General features: G+C 40.3%; 2 protein-coding genes and 1 long non-coding RNA gene across 12 annotated transcripts in view; 1 reads left to right on the top strand and 2 right to left on the bottom strand.

Moving 5' to 3' along the window:
* Positions 1-3998, bottom strand: part of phrf1 (PHD and ring finger domains 1) — a 29309-nt gene extending 25311 nt beyond the window's left edge. For 4 of the 5 annotated variants that reach the window (XM_015338425.2, XM_015338428.2, XM_015338427.2 and 1 more), the window contains exon 1: positions 1094-1189. The gene's annotated coding sequence lies outside the window, so the exon portion shown is untranslated. Of the gene's footprint in view, positions 1-1093; positions 1190-3867 lie in introns of those variants that run through there. The other variant, XM_069181539.1, reaches the window with a different exon arrangement.
* A 103-nt stretch (positions 3999-4101) lies between these two features.
* LOC107075798 (uncharacterized) lies at positions 4102-5871 on the top strand. Its single transcript, XR_011182881.1, has 2 exons — positions 4102-4695; positions 5360-5871. It is a non-coding gene; the product is annotated as an uncharacterized lncRNA (long non-coding RNA).
* A 5745-nt stretch (positions 5872-11616) lies between these two features.
* The window catches only part of rassf7a (Ras association domain family member 7a), a 55471-nt gene continuing 48261 nt past the window's right edge, over positions 11617-18826 (bottom strand). For all 6 annotated transcript variants that reach the window (XM_015338267.2, XM_015338270.2, XM_015338266.2 and 3 more), the window contains 3 exons: positions 14334-14490; positions 13378-13485; positions 11617-11801 (listed from right to left, as the gene is read on the bottom strand). In XM_015338267.2, the coding sequence (XP_015193753.2) occupies positions 11770-11801; positions 13378-13485; positions 14334-14490 (297 nt within the window). In that variant the 3' untranslated portion in view covers positions 11617-11769. The remainder of the gene's footprint in view (positions 11802-13377; positions 13486-14333; positions 14491-18826) is intronic.

The following is an 18826-nucleotide window of genomic DNA, read 5'->3' as shown; positions in this document are numbered from 1 at the left end:
AAACTTCATACTAGGGAGGAATCCTGGGACAGATTCACCATTAAATAAGTGACAGAAATCAGGGTCCCAGTTAACCAACATGAAGACCTGACACACATATTCAAAAGTCTCCTCCTCATGAACTGCTGCGCAGTCTGAAGTGAGAATAACAACCAAAGCATTTACATGTTTGTCACTTGAGAAGTTGCTCTTCACCAGCAACATATCATGAGCAAGTCTGGGAAGAGCAGTCTGTGATACAAACCACCACTTTGTTCCTTCTGCAGAGATGCATTTCAGACAAAGAAGAAAAAAAAACAGCTCTTAAACTAAAGGTGTTTGGACAGTGGATTCCCCAGCTACTGCTGTCCTGGAACACTAGTAGACTTGAAACTTCAGACTTTGAAGGTTTGGAGGACAAACCCCACCCCTACTAGTTAGCTTTAAGTGAAAACCGACCCACAGCCGTAAAAACGCATTTATCGTTGAGCTGTAATGTTCTAAAGATCTAAAAAGCAATTCTATAAGTAAGTCAACCTAAAAAGTTACAATAACACAGTTAAGGAAATGTTAAAAACCGACTTATAAGAAAGGTGTCATCCTCGCCACGTAAACAATTGTTTGGTTATGCTAACCCAGGCCGAGCGCTACACATGCTTGCACACTCGGTAATTCAACTCCAAAGGCGTTCTGCTTCTTACAATTCCACCTAATTATTGTTAAATTGGCTGAACACAGCTTGTTCTCCTCCTAGACAAACTATATTGTGTTGATGGAGTTACCGTCGCAGCTTCTCAGAGCCGTGAAACTGAGCATGAAATGGTTTTAGTCTTAAAAACAGCTACTATAATGTCACTGTAAAATTGCATTTAATATTTACAGACTAAATTTAAAAAGGAGAAGTGCATATTTACACTTTGCTTCAATTAGATCTGTCTGGGGCCTTTTTTATGATCCCCTTGTTAGGAAGCACTTTCCGAGTCTAAATTTAACAAACACAGTCTAGATGACGAGATACCTGTACCTAACCTCTCTCCCTTACAGGACTATACATCGCAGACTCTTTGATTACATTTACGCAATAATGTGTGTTTATATTCGGTTTAAGACCTACCCTGGGCAGCTGTTGGAGGCTTAATTTGGCTGTTTTGAAGACCAGGGTCTGTGCGCTAATCGATAGTGCCGGCTGAGCAGAGCGCCGGAAACAGCCGAACGGGCCCGATTCGCTGCGACACTCTTAAAGCTACAGGGCGACTTACAATAAGGCAGCTACGTCTTTATTGTTACACAAAACGTAGCAGCCTACCTTTCAGACATGTGCATCGATAGGAACACCATATATTTGTTTTACCATGTTGGCTAAGAAATCAAAAACCTAGCGCTAGAGAGCTAATAGTGTCTGACGACAACGATAGCCGATTGGGCTACGGCTACACATGCACCACCCCACTATATTTACATAATTTTCTTATTGGTCACAAAACATACAGCGAGCCAATAGCAAATCACATACGATTTTAAAAATTATAACATTAAAAAACAAATCATGTAACGCAAACAAGGGGGAAAAATCTTCAATTACTTTGGACTGATTAGGTAGGCCTAGGATCAATCATGGCGGACCTGGGCCCACCCTGGCGCACCCGTGAATACACCCCTTGGTGAAAGTATAACATTTAAACATCCAAAAACACTGCGCGCTTTTTGGAGCATACCTAAAGGCGGTTGAATAATATTCATAGTTCCTATTAAATTAGTAAGAATTGAGCAGGAGTAATCTGCGAGAAACGTTCTTTTATTATTACACCTTTAAGAACAACTTATCTTGCTGTTATTCCAACATGCCTTAATGTATGTTTCTACTTAACTCGAACTAGCAGCCCGTTTTAATTGAACAGCGCCCCTTTAATGCAAACGTTTGGTTACTTCGCCTACTGTTTTATTTCTGACAAGATCATATAAAGCAAAAGTGCTTGTTTTAAACAGAAGTGAGCATTTCCTTACTGTATTTATGTCGTTTATTTATAGGCTATAGGTTAAAGTGAAAGAGTTTGGTACTGTTATATCCCAGATACAGGCCGAGTTTAAACCGGGTATTTCACATTGAAAACGGAGCAGAATTATTTTTATTTTTTTGCTTTGTTCTACTCTTTAGGTATTGAATGTATTGCTCTGTAAACCGTGTATTGTTCATTTTACATTACTGGTTTTTAAGGACTTGACTGTTTTGAAAGTAAATCACCTTAGACAACTCGTGGCATCAGTCATTACAATAATAATTACCCTACATATTTTCATGTCCACCATTTAATATATTCTGTCATTAAATGAATACATTATTTTTTGTATATAGTATATGGTGGTGTTAATTCATTTCTTATGCCCCAGTGGTTTAAATTTAGACCTAAATGGGCTCTTCAATTTGTATTATTGTTACCGAGCGACCTCCACAAAACAGCACGAAGAACTGAAAGTTTAGTTTGCAAAGTTTCTATGACTTTCGATTTGAATCACACGTTGACAGCTTTTATTTGAGATGCAGATAAGACAAACTGAGTTTAAGATAAACCCGAATTTCCACTCCACGCGGAGTGGCACAGGTATTTAAGGACAAAACTGCTCAACATAGGATGAAGAAGCTTTATAATTACTAATGCTTGTAACTCGTACACACATTCAGATGCCTTGGTGGTGGTGGAGGGGAGACCCCATTACCTGAAAAGAGACGCATTCCTAATGCAAGAAATTGTATAGGGCTAATAAAGAAACATTAAACATTAAACATTAAAGCGCTTTGAGTGGAGTGTCCAGAAAAGCGCTATATAAGTGTAAGCAATTATTATTATTATTATTATTATTATTATTAAAGATTCGTGTAAAATGGTTTCGTTTCTGGGGAGAAGAAGAGGTACATAACAGATTGCAAGGATACAGCTTTAAAATGTATCTGCTGAAACTGCGCCTCATTTTTAAGGAGCCCTGGGATAGGTCTGAGCTAAACTCAAGGAAATCGCGTCGTTTAGAGCGTTAAGTTAAACCTTATCGTGCAGGTGCGCATTAAGTTTAAAGGAACTCCCATTTTTTCTGAAAGTTTGACCGCCACACACAATACATTTATTGAGTGAATTGTATTCATCGTGGGGTTTTTTAACACAGAAAAATGAAGAAAGCGCTAAGTTGTTGCACTGCATTTGTAGTCTCGAAACCTTGAAATATTAGGTGTGGACTACTACCCATATATATGTACATAGAGGTTAGGTTGGTCTTACAACCTCAGATTTTGACTCTACCTTGTCAGATGAGTGTGCGGATATATTGTGTATATATATATACAGACAGATAGATGCATATGGTATTAACCGACCTTTGAAGCAAATTTGATAATCATATTTATGCAATAAAACTTTTCCACCGCGTTCAGCGTTCTGCAATCCCGTATATTTTTGCCGAGCAGGTTTTCAGCTCTCGAAGAACATTTTATAGTTTAAATGTACAGAGAGCGGAGCACCCAGTACGTGCTGTCGCACACGCGTGCCTTCAAGAATGTTCTTCGTGTTTTGAGCAAATGTTTCTGCCTGCTGCCCGCCCCCTTCACACCAGCCCACACGTATTGGAACACGAGCATTGCATCACTAGTCATTCCCAGAAGAAATTTGGGAATCTCAGTGCAAACCCGGGAGAGCGACCCTTTTATTTTCACAGATAATGAAGAATTCGACTAAACAGTTTTGGAAGAAATTATATGAATTTGACAACTTTTTTCTCTGCATTTACATTACAAATGATTTCCCAGTTCTGACAGAAACAACCTTCTTATGGGACAGGGAATTCGTGGCCCAGGATAGGATAGGTTGACTATTAGCGCATGCAGTTTTTCAACGTCATTACCTCCCCCTGTTTCCTTTAAATGAGGCCAGGGCGTTTGACAGTGATAGGTTCCGTCACTCTGCAGTTTTTAAATATTTCAAGCGAATGATCCCAGATGCGATTTACGCGTTGTAAGCAGCGTGACCGTGGTGTTGCTGGCGCGCGCCCCCAGTACGTGCACACCGACACCGGCCTCATGGCACACCCACGCGCGCGCGCGAGCCCGGAGTGCAACCACTCCGCGCGAGGGGGACAGCGCCCGTGGCATGCCTTGTGGGTCGTCGCCGCGCGCCCGCCCCCTTTACACTCCCCCCTCCCCCCATGTGACGGAGAGTTTTAATCGGGGAGAGTCATCGCGTCGACAGTCGCGCCTGAATAATCGCCAGCAGCAGGAAATGGATGACGTGCGAATGGTTTCTTCCCAAAGTAAGACGTGCAGAAATGAACGCACCCCACCCCAACTATAACTCACGGAGATCCACCGAACCAGCGGCGGCGCCGGACACGCCCCTGACAGGCCGTAATTCGCTAGGAGTCGCCTGAACGCGGGACTTGCATCGCGGGCTTGACTTCTCATTGGCGAGGCGAGGCGCCAGTCACTGCCTGATTTCCATAACCAGGCTAGGTTGCACCAGCAGAGGCGTGGGCTGGATCGCTGCAACTGAACTTCTGAGCTGCTGTCTGGACCCTGAAGAAATGTAACTTTTTACACTTTTGTTATTTAAGTGTCTGTATTAAAAAAAAACTATCGTAGCACGCATTTTATATTCAGTTAAGGTTAATGTCCAGTGATTTTGCAATGTGGGCTTTTCCAAGTAGAAGGACTCCACAAACAAGATAAGACTTGAGGTAAGTATACATTTAATTTGACTATTTTCCTTTGCGTTCCAGAGCCTTTTATGATACAAAATAATCTGACCCCGTTATCTTCCTGTCTAGGACCCTCCGGTTTTACGGTACCACTTTTGTAATTCGAAACATTCTACTTTAATCATATCAATTATAATATGTTAAGAAATGGGAGTTTTTTATTTATACATACAAATCATTTTAATATGTTGTAATGTCAATGAAAACAGTATGTATTACATGTCATCCCTTACAGTGGTAAAATAATACATGTGATTTTATTTTACATTTACATTACTCTCCCTGTGGTCCAACCGAAAGTTAGAGCAGCGCTCCTTGAACAAGCCGTTTCAAGCGGGAGGGTTAAACAGTAAACAGCGGCAAACACCGGGTGTTTATCTGCGACCCAGCTGCTCATTAATTATTATATGTTAATTTTCTAAGGGTAAGAAATACAGTTACACTGAGCACAATTGGCGATAGTATTTATTCCTTCCCTGTATCATAAAATATGTGAAGTGCGTCCTATTATTAAGATGGTCATCATTGCGCCCGCTGCACCTGTGAATGTCTGTTTTCCAGAGGCAGGTAAGCCACTGACTAACGCACATTGCGCTTGTACTGGACTCCACTGTGCGTGTGACAGCGGCTAACCTGCCTCTAGGGTGTCGGTCTCTCTCTCTGCTTCTGGAATTCGCTCGTGGGACTGGGGGTCACTCATGAGTCCCTACAGCTGGAGAAAAAAGCCTCTATTCCCAAGTCCCAGTGCGGACAAACTCAAGCCCCCCCTCCTCCGGGATCGCCCGACAGCATCCGCAGGCTTGTGCCTCCAGCTGCGGGGATCCAGCGATCACAGAGCGGGGCGCGACTCCGGGTCAAGCCGCACTTCGGTCACCGGGGACATGAAGCGCACACCACCTGCACTCAAGAGCTGCGGCTTTAAAGAGACAGTTCCGTACAAAATCCGCCTGAAAATAATCTGGCATTACACTTTAGGTGAGTGCCGATGAATCTCGTGATTATTTTTGTTAAAGCTGTTATGTCTTCTTTTTAAAATGGTAAGTCATTGTCATCAGTTGATTGTTAACGTTTATAGAAATCTCGGTTCTAACCATACAATTTGTTTATATTGATGACTGGTAACATTTTGAGAAATAAAGATATGTTTTATTTGAATTTTTGTGTTATACCTTATACCTCAAATTAAGACGGGGGTATTTTTTCATGTTGCAGTACTTCTTCTGTTCGAGATATTTTCTGCGTTTTGCGGCGGTTTTTGTCACGTGTCATATTAACTGTACCTTGGACCGATTGCATTTCTCGGTTAAACACGTCCGCCCGAGCTACGAGTTTCTCACTTAAAGTCTCAGGGATTGCAGGTTTTGCGTCATCAATCCCTCGCAGTTTACAGGCGATGCTGAATACTAATCCTAGAGGGATACTCGTTTTTCAGTCGTACAGCTTTGTCGGTTGATACATTTATAAAGCTACGTCTCATTCATTCATTCTCGCTAGCTTTCGGTCTTGACAGTGCTATGTTAACAGAACAGAGCAGTAGACCTGTGTCGTGTTACAATAATCATAATTCCAATATTTAAATAATAAAAATATAATTCTACACTCGAATGTATTTTGCTAAAGTGGGATAAAGTGAAGACGCAACGAATGCTATTTGCCTTTTAAGGGGAGATAAATTCTTGGATACTAAACACAGAAGGTGCATAACATTAAATGAAGGACAATATAATGTTATGGTCATATACTCCGATACTGTCTGCTTGCTAGGATTTGAATAATTGTGTGATTAGGACACCAGTGGCATGGTGGAGCATTAGTCAGCATTGCTACTTTGCAACACTGGGGCCCGGGGTTCAGTTCCTTAGGTGCTGTCTGCGTGGAGCTTGTATGTTCTCGTCCTGTTAAGGAAACCCACATGGGTGTCACATTTCTCTCTGTAGTCCAAAGACTATGTTGGTGGGTTAACTGGCTTCTGGGAAAAGTGGCCCTAGGTGTGAGTGTGTCTGTGTCTGTATGTTCTGCGATGGACTGGTGTCCTGTCCAGGATGTATTCAGCCTTGTGCCCATTGCTTGCTGGGATAGGCTCTGGCAACTCTGAATGGATGAAGGACAACGGCTTATTCTCAACCAACAGTTCATTTTATACCACCTGTAGTAGTTAGCAATAGCGTGCTACATTTTCCATTTAAATAATTTGCCAGATTTTATATGTAGGCAGATGTTTTAGCTCACATTTTCTTGTTTCACCGAAAAAAGCACAGCTACCCCACCACTATTGAAACACTCTAATGGAACTGTAAAGCTATGTATTAGTTAATGCATTTTTTAGTTTTCTGTAATAGATTTAACAGCATTTTCCTGCCATTGTGGCTAAATGTCTCTATGTTGTTGTTCTTGGATTAAAGGACTCAACGAGAGCCCAGAGGAAGCATCAGCCATGAGTGTCTGTAAACTGAGGTCAAAGCACAGTGTAAGGAGGGGAGGACAGAGCCATCATGCACATAGCTCAGTCCAGGCTCCATGTAACAGAGTGTGGCAATAGAAACATCAGGAAGGTCTTGTACTGTATGAGAGGAGGGCATATGGCCCACCCAGCCCATTCTGAGGTTAGTAGTTAATTGATCTCAGGGTTTCATCCAGCTGTTTCTTGAAATAAACTAGGGTGTCTGCTTCAACAATGTGGCAGGATAGCTCGTTCTGTACTCCTGTAAGGCTCTCCTACTAAAAGCAGGCCCTCTGGATGCTTCCACATTAAACACACGGAGTATAACAGCAGCAATTCAGTTGCTGCTCCATAGTCTCTGTGATGAAGGATATCACCCTGGTTAACGCTCAGGTTTATCCACAAAGCCAGTGTCATGCAATCCACTGCTGGCACATTTTTTCTAGCTGTTGGTCCCGACCATGTTCTTTTCAACTGAGCAGAGAAGGACTGTTACAACAATCACCATTGCAATATTTAAAACATTTCTAGTTAACTAACGAGAACATCATTTTGCATTCAGAGACATTGGTGAGTCGGGGCTGTGAGTGGCGTAAAAGGAGTTTTGATGAATCTCGCTTCCCTGCAGGGGCCACACACATCACAAAGTAGGAGGGGGCCCGTCAGGCAGGAGCTCTGCATCACATCGTGGGGTAACTGGGGCAGTAGCCTGAACTGTGGCTGGGGCTGTGGACCGGAGGGTTTTGAAGGGTTAAAAATTATTTCTCTATATAGCATGTTCAGAAAAACACTAGTGGCAACATTAAAGTATCTGCTACTGATAAGACTAGGGGTCTGCAGACACAAAGAATGCTTGTTTAAAGAATCCCAAATTTTGTATAGAAGGCCAATTATAACTACCTGCTTGTAGAAAACATCGATACAGTTCAATTACGCAGACATCTCCTGATTAAAGCAGAGGTTTGCTTAACCAATAGAAATTGTTTGAAGTTTTCTTATTTTTTAAACTTAAATTGTATTTCTTATGTAAGTGTATAAAAGGTCAGCTGTAACTTTCCTTATGGGAATAATCTCCCCAATTGCAGGGAAAGTGCTTCTCCTTAGCTGAATAGACTATAAACTCCACTTCTGCTCAACAAAATGGTCTCTAGTGCATTTTTACTCTACAGTTTGCTAATACTGGAGCTGTAAGTGATGACTCTGCTGGTGCCTTTGTCAATGAGAATAAATCCTGAATGGATGCATCTGGTTGAAAAAAGTTTTTTTTTTAATAAAAATACCTTGAGGTGAATAGGACATTTGGGTGATTTTCTGCATTTAAAGTTTTATATGTCCTTCAGAATCCTGTCCTAGGACAGGGGCTGGGGACAAACTCCACAATGGATCTCCATTGTCATTAAGTGTAGTGCACTACAAATTGGATGGATTCATTAAACAATTACCTCAAAGTATTATTTTTTATTACATCTCTGTATCTGTTTTCCTGTTAATCTGGAAAGTTTATAAATACTTTACAACTTCAGCCGGTTTCTTAAGAACTTTCTTGTAAGCTCCTTTCTCATAAGCAAGAGCTGATGCAAAACTAAGGACTCAAAATTGGACCTTATTTGCCTTGTGGGCATGTATTAGGGTTAGTCCACTCTATATTAGATTAATAAGAATGTCCACAGGGCATATTAACCCTGCCATGACTCCAGGACTTTGTTAGATATGGATTCAGGGTAATACACGAACCCTGCAGTTCTGTAACTCCAGGAGCAGGCTGGTCAGTAGAGCTCTGGAGAGCTGCTGGACTTTTGTTGTTTATTTTGGAGTCAGCTTTTTTTCTCCTTATGACTGATGCCTTGGAATATTGTGACCCCAATCCAAATCAAAAACTAAATTTAGAAAACTACACATTGCTTTGTCCTAGTCACTCATTTTTAACACTGGTAACCCTTAACCTTCGCAAAATAAAAAAAAAATTAATACAGACCAGCTTGTTTTCCACACAACATTGGAGAACATCACTCATATGGTCTGAGTACTAAGGGATTGCTGAAAAACTGGACAACAAACTTACGGAACTGGATTTCCAAATCTGGGAAGTATACTAGTTTTGTTGGCACATCTTTTCTTGTGTCACTTCCTATTATATAAAAAATGTGTGGAATTTTCCAGATTTTTCCCGATTAGTTTTAAGGAACCTCTTTTGATATGTACTGTATGTGCAAAATCTTTGTAGCATAAGAGAAAAATGGGTAAGAATTTAAACATGCAATTTGATCCAAAGATATTTGTGCATCTGCATTCTTCTAGTCTCCGTAATTGCTTTTTATTAAGGGGTACAGGATAATCTTTCATATTTTGTTGGCGTTTTAACTGTGAGATAAGTGTGGTTGAGACAGCCATTGATGTACAGTAGCATTAACTCAACACTTTATCACATTCATCATAGAAAGAGGCGTGTAAAAGCAACTCCATTAAGTTGTCATAGAATTAGTGACATGGATTTAAAGCTTATAGAATTGTGTATTAAGACTTTCCATGTCTGCAAAGCCATAATCCCATTTCTGTCCTTTTACATCTCTTGTAATGCAAAGGCACAATCTCAGGAGACTCTAAAGACACTTTAAATTCTTATTCTTGCACAGTTCCTATGCAATATCCTATGATATTAAGCGAATTAGACTATTGTATGTGAATAAACATCTTTGGTAAATTTGGTTTAATAAATTGTGTATACAAATTACTGTAGCTTTATTGTACCTATCTGAATTGTAGTTTTTGCAGCCAGTGCACCTCTCTCTGGATGAGGCCATCTAAATTAAATAAACCCTAACTCGTTGGTCTAATAGAGACTGATCGTTATGTTTGGGGTCTCTACATTTGATCTACAGATCAGATGTTTGATTACATTCTGGGCATGTTTATCACCTTTCTGACCTGTACAGTGCTGTGAAAATATTTTGTTTATGGATACACTAATCATCTAGATATATGCACTCTAAATGTTAACAAGTAGAGTCGTCGTCTCGCTTCTGCTGGGATTATGGCTGTATGCTCTGGTTTTGTCTGCTTTTAAATACAGTAAGTCAACAGCAAGGGAAAATCAATATAGAGATTTGCAGGAAGTAGTACTGTGGGAAACTGAGATGTTTATCATTTTATTTACAATGTAAATGTCCATTCTGTGAAGAATACATACTGTTGAACTGTGAAAATATTTATCGGTTTTAATCTGTTATCTCAGGAGGGGTGGTGGAAGTAGTGTATAGCTACCTGCATGAGGACCGCACTATCATTCTCTATCCAGTAATTATCTCCTTTTCTTTTGAACTGAGTTGAACTCAGTTTTCATCTCTTCTCAAAAGGACCTTTACACTGTATCTTTGAACCGGAACATGATGCAAACAGACTATCACATTTAAGTGATTTTTAAATAGAACCTTGCTGAAGGATTAATCCTGGTCTTTGAGGGAAGCACAGGGTGTGGATTTGTTTAGCCTAGATAAGCTATTTACAGCTCAGAAAGGACAGTTTACCTCCTGTTCAAAGGGAGAGTCTGAAAGCGACAACAGTAGTGCAGCTCATCGCTGGTTTCTTCTGTTGTATTTCTCTCCCACACACACAAAAAAAAACTAAAAGCTCAACATTTCATTTTCCTTTGGTGTCCGTGCTGTCTTCATAGGGTTGTTCATAATTGCCTGTTTTTTCATTCCTGTGTCTTATGTTCTGATAGGTCTCTAACTACCTTTAAATTTTATAGGTTAAACATGTTTTCAGCAGCTGTACCTAAAGAGGTCAGATGCTAAAACCCCTTCCCATGTGCAGTAGTCAGCAAAAGTGATCAGTTTTAGTGTGATGGGTAATTCAGGGAACAACTGTACTAAGAAAATAGGAAATTTCATATACAGTATGTGAATGTACTGTTTTGAAACCTGGAAGCCCATTATACAGGAAAGGCAACTAAAGCAGGATCTAATTTCATAATTCTTTCAGCTTATTCTGCATCTACCAAATCATTTGTGGTTCAACCCCACTATTGCACCTCACATAGTCCTACATCGTGTTGAGATAAAGCCTTGTTCAAGACACTGTCAGCCCCTTCCGCATCTCCTATCAGCTCAAACTGTGTTTCTTTTGTACATCTGTTTTCTTCTTGTACATTATGGAGAGGTTGACACTAGTCAGCGAAAATAATTAAAAAGCTAGTTATCTCATCACTTAAATTGAAGAGAAACACCTTAACAATACCTAGTTTCACTTCAAACTGCTCCTGTTTCTGTCTTACTGTTTGAGCAGCAGGATTGCATTGGCATTACAGAAGAGGTGAGTGCTGGAGACAGAAGCAAACATTACACACAGAAGGCATGGATGTTTTCTCACAAAGGTTTAGGCTTAGGCTAAACATACCTAGATAATCAAGTACTTTTAAAACACTTCTTCCAGTAAATCAAAAACAAGGGAGATGGAAGATCTAAAACACATAAGCAATTTTTAATAAGTTTATATACATAAAGTAATAATTCACAGAAATAAATCAATTTTACAAAGAAAATGACAATAATAAGGTTAAATATATTGTGATATAAAGTGAACAGTGAACATTTCCTCCACGTGCTGGCCCTGTTTTATCTCCACGAAGTCTCTCTGGATGATAGGACTGCAAGACATACAAAAATAATCTAAGTGACCCTAAGCGCTTTTCTTTTAAGGTAACAGGCTGGAGAAATAAGAGATGACATGCGTCTCAGTTGCAAGCAAAGAGGACAGCTGCCAAAAAAAATCAATCCCTTCGTCTGCATGTCTGAACTGCCCTTGGTCCCAAGCTGGAGAGATCCATATTGCACAGCATCCAGTAAAGACGGTAGGAAACCCCACCCTTGAGCTGTCAGACCCAGGCAAGAGCTACATCTGAGTGAGAGGCTGCAGAGCTTCTAATCTCATTTATCTTCATGGACCAGTGGAAAATAGGAAACTACAGCTACCTATGTATATGTAGTAAACATCAATTTTAACTACTGTACTTTCACTACATACCTGTCTTTTAAAACACTTTGTTTACAGATTCAATGTAAGTTTGAACCTTATGATAATTTGCACATATAGAAGAAGTGTTTGTATGCATTGTGTGAGTTTTGACACAATGTAAAAACTAGGTCAGCTTTCTTGATCTGTTTTGATATGCCTGCTGTCATGTAGACTGACTGAAGGAATCTCAGTATATATTTCTAGTAATCGTAGGAGGAGCCTGGAGAGCAAACAGTAACTGGGACAAAAATGGTCAGAGAATCAGACAAAGCCACTAAATTACATTTTGTTTTCAATGGGAAGCATATACTGTACAACTGCTTTTGCTAAATACTACTGAGATCTGCAAGCCCCTCTGTTTGAATGTGAGAAATCCAAGCTACTGATTCTGAAATGGACTGACAGCTCAAGTAAGAATGTATTCAGGCAGCTAGGCACCTGGTTCCAGTCATAAATTAAACATACAATCCACATTTGCAGAGCAGTGACTTCAGACTACTAGATCAGCAGGCTAGACCATACAAGTCATGTTCTTTCAGGATAAAACACTGGGATTCATTTTGGAAAGGGTGCAAAGAATATGGAATCATCCTGAGAAGCCTAAAAAATAGGAGTGATAAAGCACAGATCAAGCAAGTCTTTGTATGTTTTGCCAAATGTGCAAACAAAATCTTACAGAAAGAATTTCTCACAGCTGCAAATTAAAGCTTAATATTTGGCACGGTTTTTTTAAAACAGATTGTCTATGGATATACAGATGAATATGCAACAGAAAGAAGCACAAAGCATCCTCTCTGGGTTGTCATCTTTAAAAAGATGTTTAGGTTTCTTTTCAGTATATACATTCTTTGGCAGAAAGAGAACCAAAGGTTCTTTTATTTAAAATGAATTATTACTTTTTGAGGGAACAAAGCACTGTTAGTTTATCTCAAGTGGAAATTCCCACTCTGCGTTATTACGTTCTAGATTAATCAAGCATGAAAAAATTCTGCCCCAGTGAAGTGGGGGCAGCTCTGCTGGAATAGTTAGAAGCCATTACAAGAGCCCCAAAGAGAAGCCGAGAAGGAGAGGCAGGGAGAGAGGGAGAAAGAGCAGCTGGGAAGCAGAGGCTCCATCATGCAGGCAGTAACTGGCGCCTCGGGCCCTGGCCTCCCAGCCCAGGCATGTTGCAAGCTCAGGCACTGGGGCACTCGCTCACACATACACACCCTCGGGGTTCAGGCTGGCCACAAGTGGGTTCTGCAGGTTTCGGGGGTTCCCCAGGAACTGCTTCGCTGTGGGCCGAGGGGGAGACTCCAAGCTGGAGAGCGAAGAGCCTGTGAAAGAATGGTATTATCAGGATTTGAGGGGGGAAAAAACTTAACCCTAACCCCTCCACTGAACAAACCCTCCGCCTGTGTTCTCTCCTCCCAGACACAGAACACAAACAGTCCACACCCTACAGCACTTTTATAAAAACACAACACCTCCACAGGTGAAGCATTTAAAAATCAAAAAGCCCCTACAGAAAGCCTGCAAACAATTAAACAGTAAATCAGATGGATAGACTGAGAAATTGTCCTCTTGCACCACTCCACAAGAGGGATCTTAGCTGATCCAAAATGCATGGCTGCACACATGGTTATTAGGCTTAAGATAAAGAGTGATAATATTTATATCAATTATTATTTTGCTGCAACACCTGAACTACCATTTGAAGGTGTGTCTCTGCTGGGATTCGACCCTGGCCACTCACGGGCCCTGAGCATGCACAGCACCTCCCTGAGCTCCCATGAGCCTTCATACAAGAGGATGTATGAAAAATGCAGAAGAGGCACCAAGAAATAATTAGTTTGACAACACAAAGCTAACTGTGCAATGCCTCAGAATTCAACGCACCTCTGCCGTCTGTGCTTTGACACAGTTACCACCTATTTATTGTTCTGTTTGTTTATTGTCTGTACATACTGTAATCCTGTTTATCATTTACTGTCTACATTGTGTGGTGTTGTCTCTTGTACTGTGCATGTCCTAGCAGACTGGCATAAATAAGAATCCCATTGTACATGTACACATGCAAATAAACAAATAAAATCTGATTTATGTCTATAAGTGTGCTAGCCCGAACCCCGAGACAGACAGTGCTGCGGCAGTGTCTAGCAGGGCCACACAGCTAGCAGAGTACCTGCGCTGGCGAGGCCATCAGGCTGGGCGTGAGGCGGCAGGGTGTGGTGCTCTCCGCGGGGTGGCGGGGCGCCTGGAGTGCCGGTCTGCTGGATGAACTGCTGTAGGTTGCACTGCCTTAGCTCCTTGTTCAGCTCGTCCAGCTCCTCGTTCTTTGCCTGGAGAAGAGAACAGTGAGCAGGGCTTGGCAGCTCTACCGGGGGAGGGGGTTGTGCAAACAGCAGGTGGGGGCAGATGTGACAGGACAGTTGGGCTATTAAGAGACGTTAAGCACAACTGTTCACACAGGCAGATTCCTCCTGACTGACCCTCCTGTCCTCTTGATTATCCCACCTCAGCTTATGTAAGCGGCCTAGAAATGCCCAGCGAAAGAACAGTATCTCAAGTCACTAGAAATAATCTTTCCAGCATTTTCCGATTCACCCACTTTTTACACAGAAGTCAAACCAAACACCCAGTGGACAATATAATAAGGTTGGGCTGAGAAGCAAAAACAATGATACAGCAAAGGCAGTGCTGCCACCTTGCCAGATCTCCGAAGCAAAGCAAGGTGGTCAGTACTGGGGTTGACAGTCCCAGAAAACCCACAGCTTTTGATCTTTTGGTCTCTGGACCAAACAGCACCCAGCATAGCAAGAGGGGATCTCCACATTGCTCCACCCTTTGGATGAGACATGAAACTAAGGTCCTGAAGACTTGATCATTAAAGTTATTGTAATGGTTCCTATGCTACCGTTCATAAGAGCAGGGATGTTAATTTTTATCCTAATTGAACAAGGTAAGTAAATTCTCACTTCTGCTGGTGCTTAACAGCTGCTGTGCATCACCCAGGTATATGTTGCATTGCAGGGGTTGAAATGGCTTCCCTCCTACATGTGAAGCTTGATGAGATTCTTTGAAATGCAGAGAGTGCTATAAAAATGTGAGCAAATATTCCCATTCTGAACCAGGGCATGAAATGTATAGAACTGGGTCAGGAGCACTTCTCCCTGGACTGGACTGCTGGGACACTGTACTGGACTTGATTGCAACAGCCTTTACAGGACAGATAAGAAAGGCCAGCAGTGTATTTTGCCCACATCAGTGCCTCATTCAGTTAACAAGTTTGGACATATCTGACCAGGTGTTCTCTAAAGCTCCGGGCTTCTCAGAACAGAAGGGACTCTGTAATGTTAGCAAGAAAAAAAGACACTCTGAAGGAGGCTCCCAGAGGCTGTGCTCTCAGACTGTGGTTTAAATGATTAACACAATGACACTTGACCAGATAAGTTCTCTCTTTGCACCCTCAAAAAGTATTCTCTGTGACACTATTGTTTGTAGTTACATGAAGCCTACATTTATACAAAACTTTACAGCAACAAATCAAGACCAGCATCAAAACATCTTGCAAACGGGGGAAAACAACATCCAAAGAGTGAAGGCAGAAGTAAAGTGAAACACATTGGATTTGTTTCATTTGCACTTTTATGCTGGAAGTCCATTTGTTTTATCTAGAAAAGTTGGCCATGCTTCAAGAAAAAGGACTGAAAGAAAGATCCTTGCTTTTTAGACTTAATTATTTTTTGAGGAATAATATATCTCTTCAAAAATAAATCAGGAAATATGAATCCTCTTTCATGGCTATTCTGCATGCCATACAAGTTAAGGCTGACAATGAACACCCATCCATTCATTTTTCAACCCCTTCATCCAATTCAGGCTCGCAGGGAGCTAGAGTTTATTCCAGCAAGCAACAGGCGCTAGGCTAGGTAAAGTCCATTTGGATGGGATGCCAGTCCACGGCAAGGCAGATACACAGCACAAACACAAATACACTCACACACTCACACTAGGGCAAATTTTTCCATAAGCCAATTACCTTTTCAGTATGCCTGTGGACTGTGGGAGGAAACTCATGCGGACACGGTGAGAACATATAAACGCCATGCAGGAATTGAACAGAAGGCCCCATCACTACAAGGCAGCAATGCTATATCACTGACTTTAACATAAAAAATATCTGTGAGCTCATGGCCTTTCATGGCAAAAGGGATACTTTTGATTTGTGTATTCAACCTTGATAGGAGTGAAGTACGAACATCCAAGTCATTTCGTTTTTCAATATGAAAATGTACAGTATGAGCTGCAGGATGAGCTGAGGATGGTCAGTGCAACTGTAACATCATAACAAGAAACTGAAGTAAATCCTTACATTTATCAGGCACAAAGTATCTAAAAAATAAATATTTACAGTTATTTTATTTATGGTTATTAATGTTCTTCACACCAAGCACAAAAAATTTGCTTAATCATTTCAGAGTTTTTAATATGAGTATTCATGTTAAAAAGTGGAACTCCATGCTTTTAATTTCTTTAAAGTTATTTCTTACACACATTTTAGCTTTTAGCTCATACAGTTATATTCTGAGACAGTATGAATGTTATTCAGAGGAGGTGGGGATGATGAAGTCATCTGTTTAAAGTACTATGCTGTAAAAGCATCATCTGCTTATGCACAATGATCAATAATGAATGTGATATCTGTCACCAAGTCAATTAACCATGGCACGCCTTCTCCGGATTCACATGACACCACTCTATACCAAACCTTTCAGGATGTGTCTTCTAGCCCTGTAAAAGGAGCAGGGAAGACCTTCACCTAGAATGAAACACATTCCCACCTCTGCCTGATATGTACAGTAAAGACAGCCTTCCTGGTTTACACACTGTGAAAAATAGTGCACAGGAAACCAGCTGACTGGACAAAATGAGGGATCATTTTAATATTGACCCTGAGGCCAAAATCTAAACAGTCGCTCATCTCAACATTCTTTCCATTAAAATATATTTTTTTAATTTAATCATGCAAAGTAAACAATGGTAGTACCTAGTTAATTCACACAATGTAACATTCAAATTTGTTGCTGTTGGTATTAATCATGATACCAAATGTAATAATTATTATCACAAAATCAAGTTATAAGGAAGTGATTTCAGGTTTGTTAGCATTTAGCTTAGTCTTTCCCTGTCTTTAAAGCAATGCAGAATGCATTCCAAGAAAACTAAATTCAAGGAACAATTCACATTTTATCCACAGAGAGGCAGCCCTGTCTACACAATCTCAAGAGTGCCGGTCTGTAATTAATGGCCAAAGCAAGAAGCAAAAAGCAAAAAAAACTTTCAAAGCATGTGTCCAAGACATAAAATACAGGATGTTAAGAATGGATTTTGTTTTCACTTTTGTTAAAAATCCTAAACTATACAAAACTTTGCTGATGATACCAAAAGCAAAAACAATTGTTCTGTACAGGACAATGAGAGCATGGATTCAGTCCCAATGTGGAAATGGCTATTGGTATTGTTTGAATATCCTGTTGTAGTGCAATTTATTTTCTTGTAGTAGCACAATGTGTTAAACATTTACTGAAAGTGATGTAACTCTGCAAATATCTATTACTTAATGAAATGACATTGATTGATTTATTCCTGGGCAATGTCTCTTAGTATGGCCAGTTCACTACACAGAAACCTTTGAAGAAGCCATGGCAAAACATTTTTATCTATTTGTTCACATACATAAACAGTTCAAAATGCCCATGTATTTTCTAGAATCAAAAACTGCATCTTGAGAAGAAATACTTCCAAGAGGTCAGCAAACAAAAAGATAGAAATTTTAACTTAAGGATCATAAATACTCTCCACTGAGGACTGGCCTCAAATGCCAGACATGGAAAGGACAAGAATGCATATCAGAACAGAAAAACGTGTCTTTTTTCTTGCATCTGAGGGAACATCACTGATGCCTCAGTTATAAATAGTCATGGAAAGTTTATATAATGACAAATTTAAGCTCTGTTATGATAAAACGGGAGATAATACTTCACTTTGGTAACACAGTGTTAAGCACAGTGGTAAACATGATACAGTGAGCACTGATCTGCTTTGGCTGAAAGAGCTAAGGACCTTGTGATACCACATAATTATTAGAAGGTTCAAGGGAAACCTCCAACTCCCATAATTGAATTTATTTTGTTGTGTCAACAAACCATGTGTTTGGAAAAATGTGCTTACTCAGCAACATGCTTCAAGTAGATTCCCCTTTCCATAAACCCCAGTGAGTTTACATAATATACAGTGCACTGTGGAACAAAAAGTGCAAAGCTGATTTGATGTGTTATGGTGTGTATCAGTGCTCTAAGAGATGTGCACACAAGTCATTCTGCGAAAGTTAGAACAAAGCCATATTTTAGTCACCCAACCTTGATATACTATATATTCTAAATCACTATTTCTCTAACCTGCCTATTTGTACACTATATACATCAGGTTACAGAATTTTTAACTTTTTGTAGGGTTGTATGGTTCATAATCCTGTATGACAGACATTAAACAAAACTTTACAGTATGTTCTATAATCTCAATACTACAGGAGTATCACAGTTCACAGAAACACATTACTGTAGATTACTATAATACTGTATATATGCTGTCTATACCACTCTAGTGTTATATGTA

This window comes from Lepisosteus oculatus, chromosome 21 (assembly GCF_040954835.1).
Source record: "Lepisosteus oculatus isolate fLepOcu1 chromosome 21, fLepOcu1.hap2, whole genome shotgun sequence".
NCBI classification, from domain to species: Eukaryota; Metazoa; Chordata; class Actinopteri; order Semionotiformes; family Lepisosteidae; genus Lepisosteus; species Lepisosteus oculatus.
This window is presented reverse-complemented; position numbering and strand designations above follow the sequence as displayed.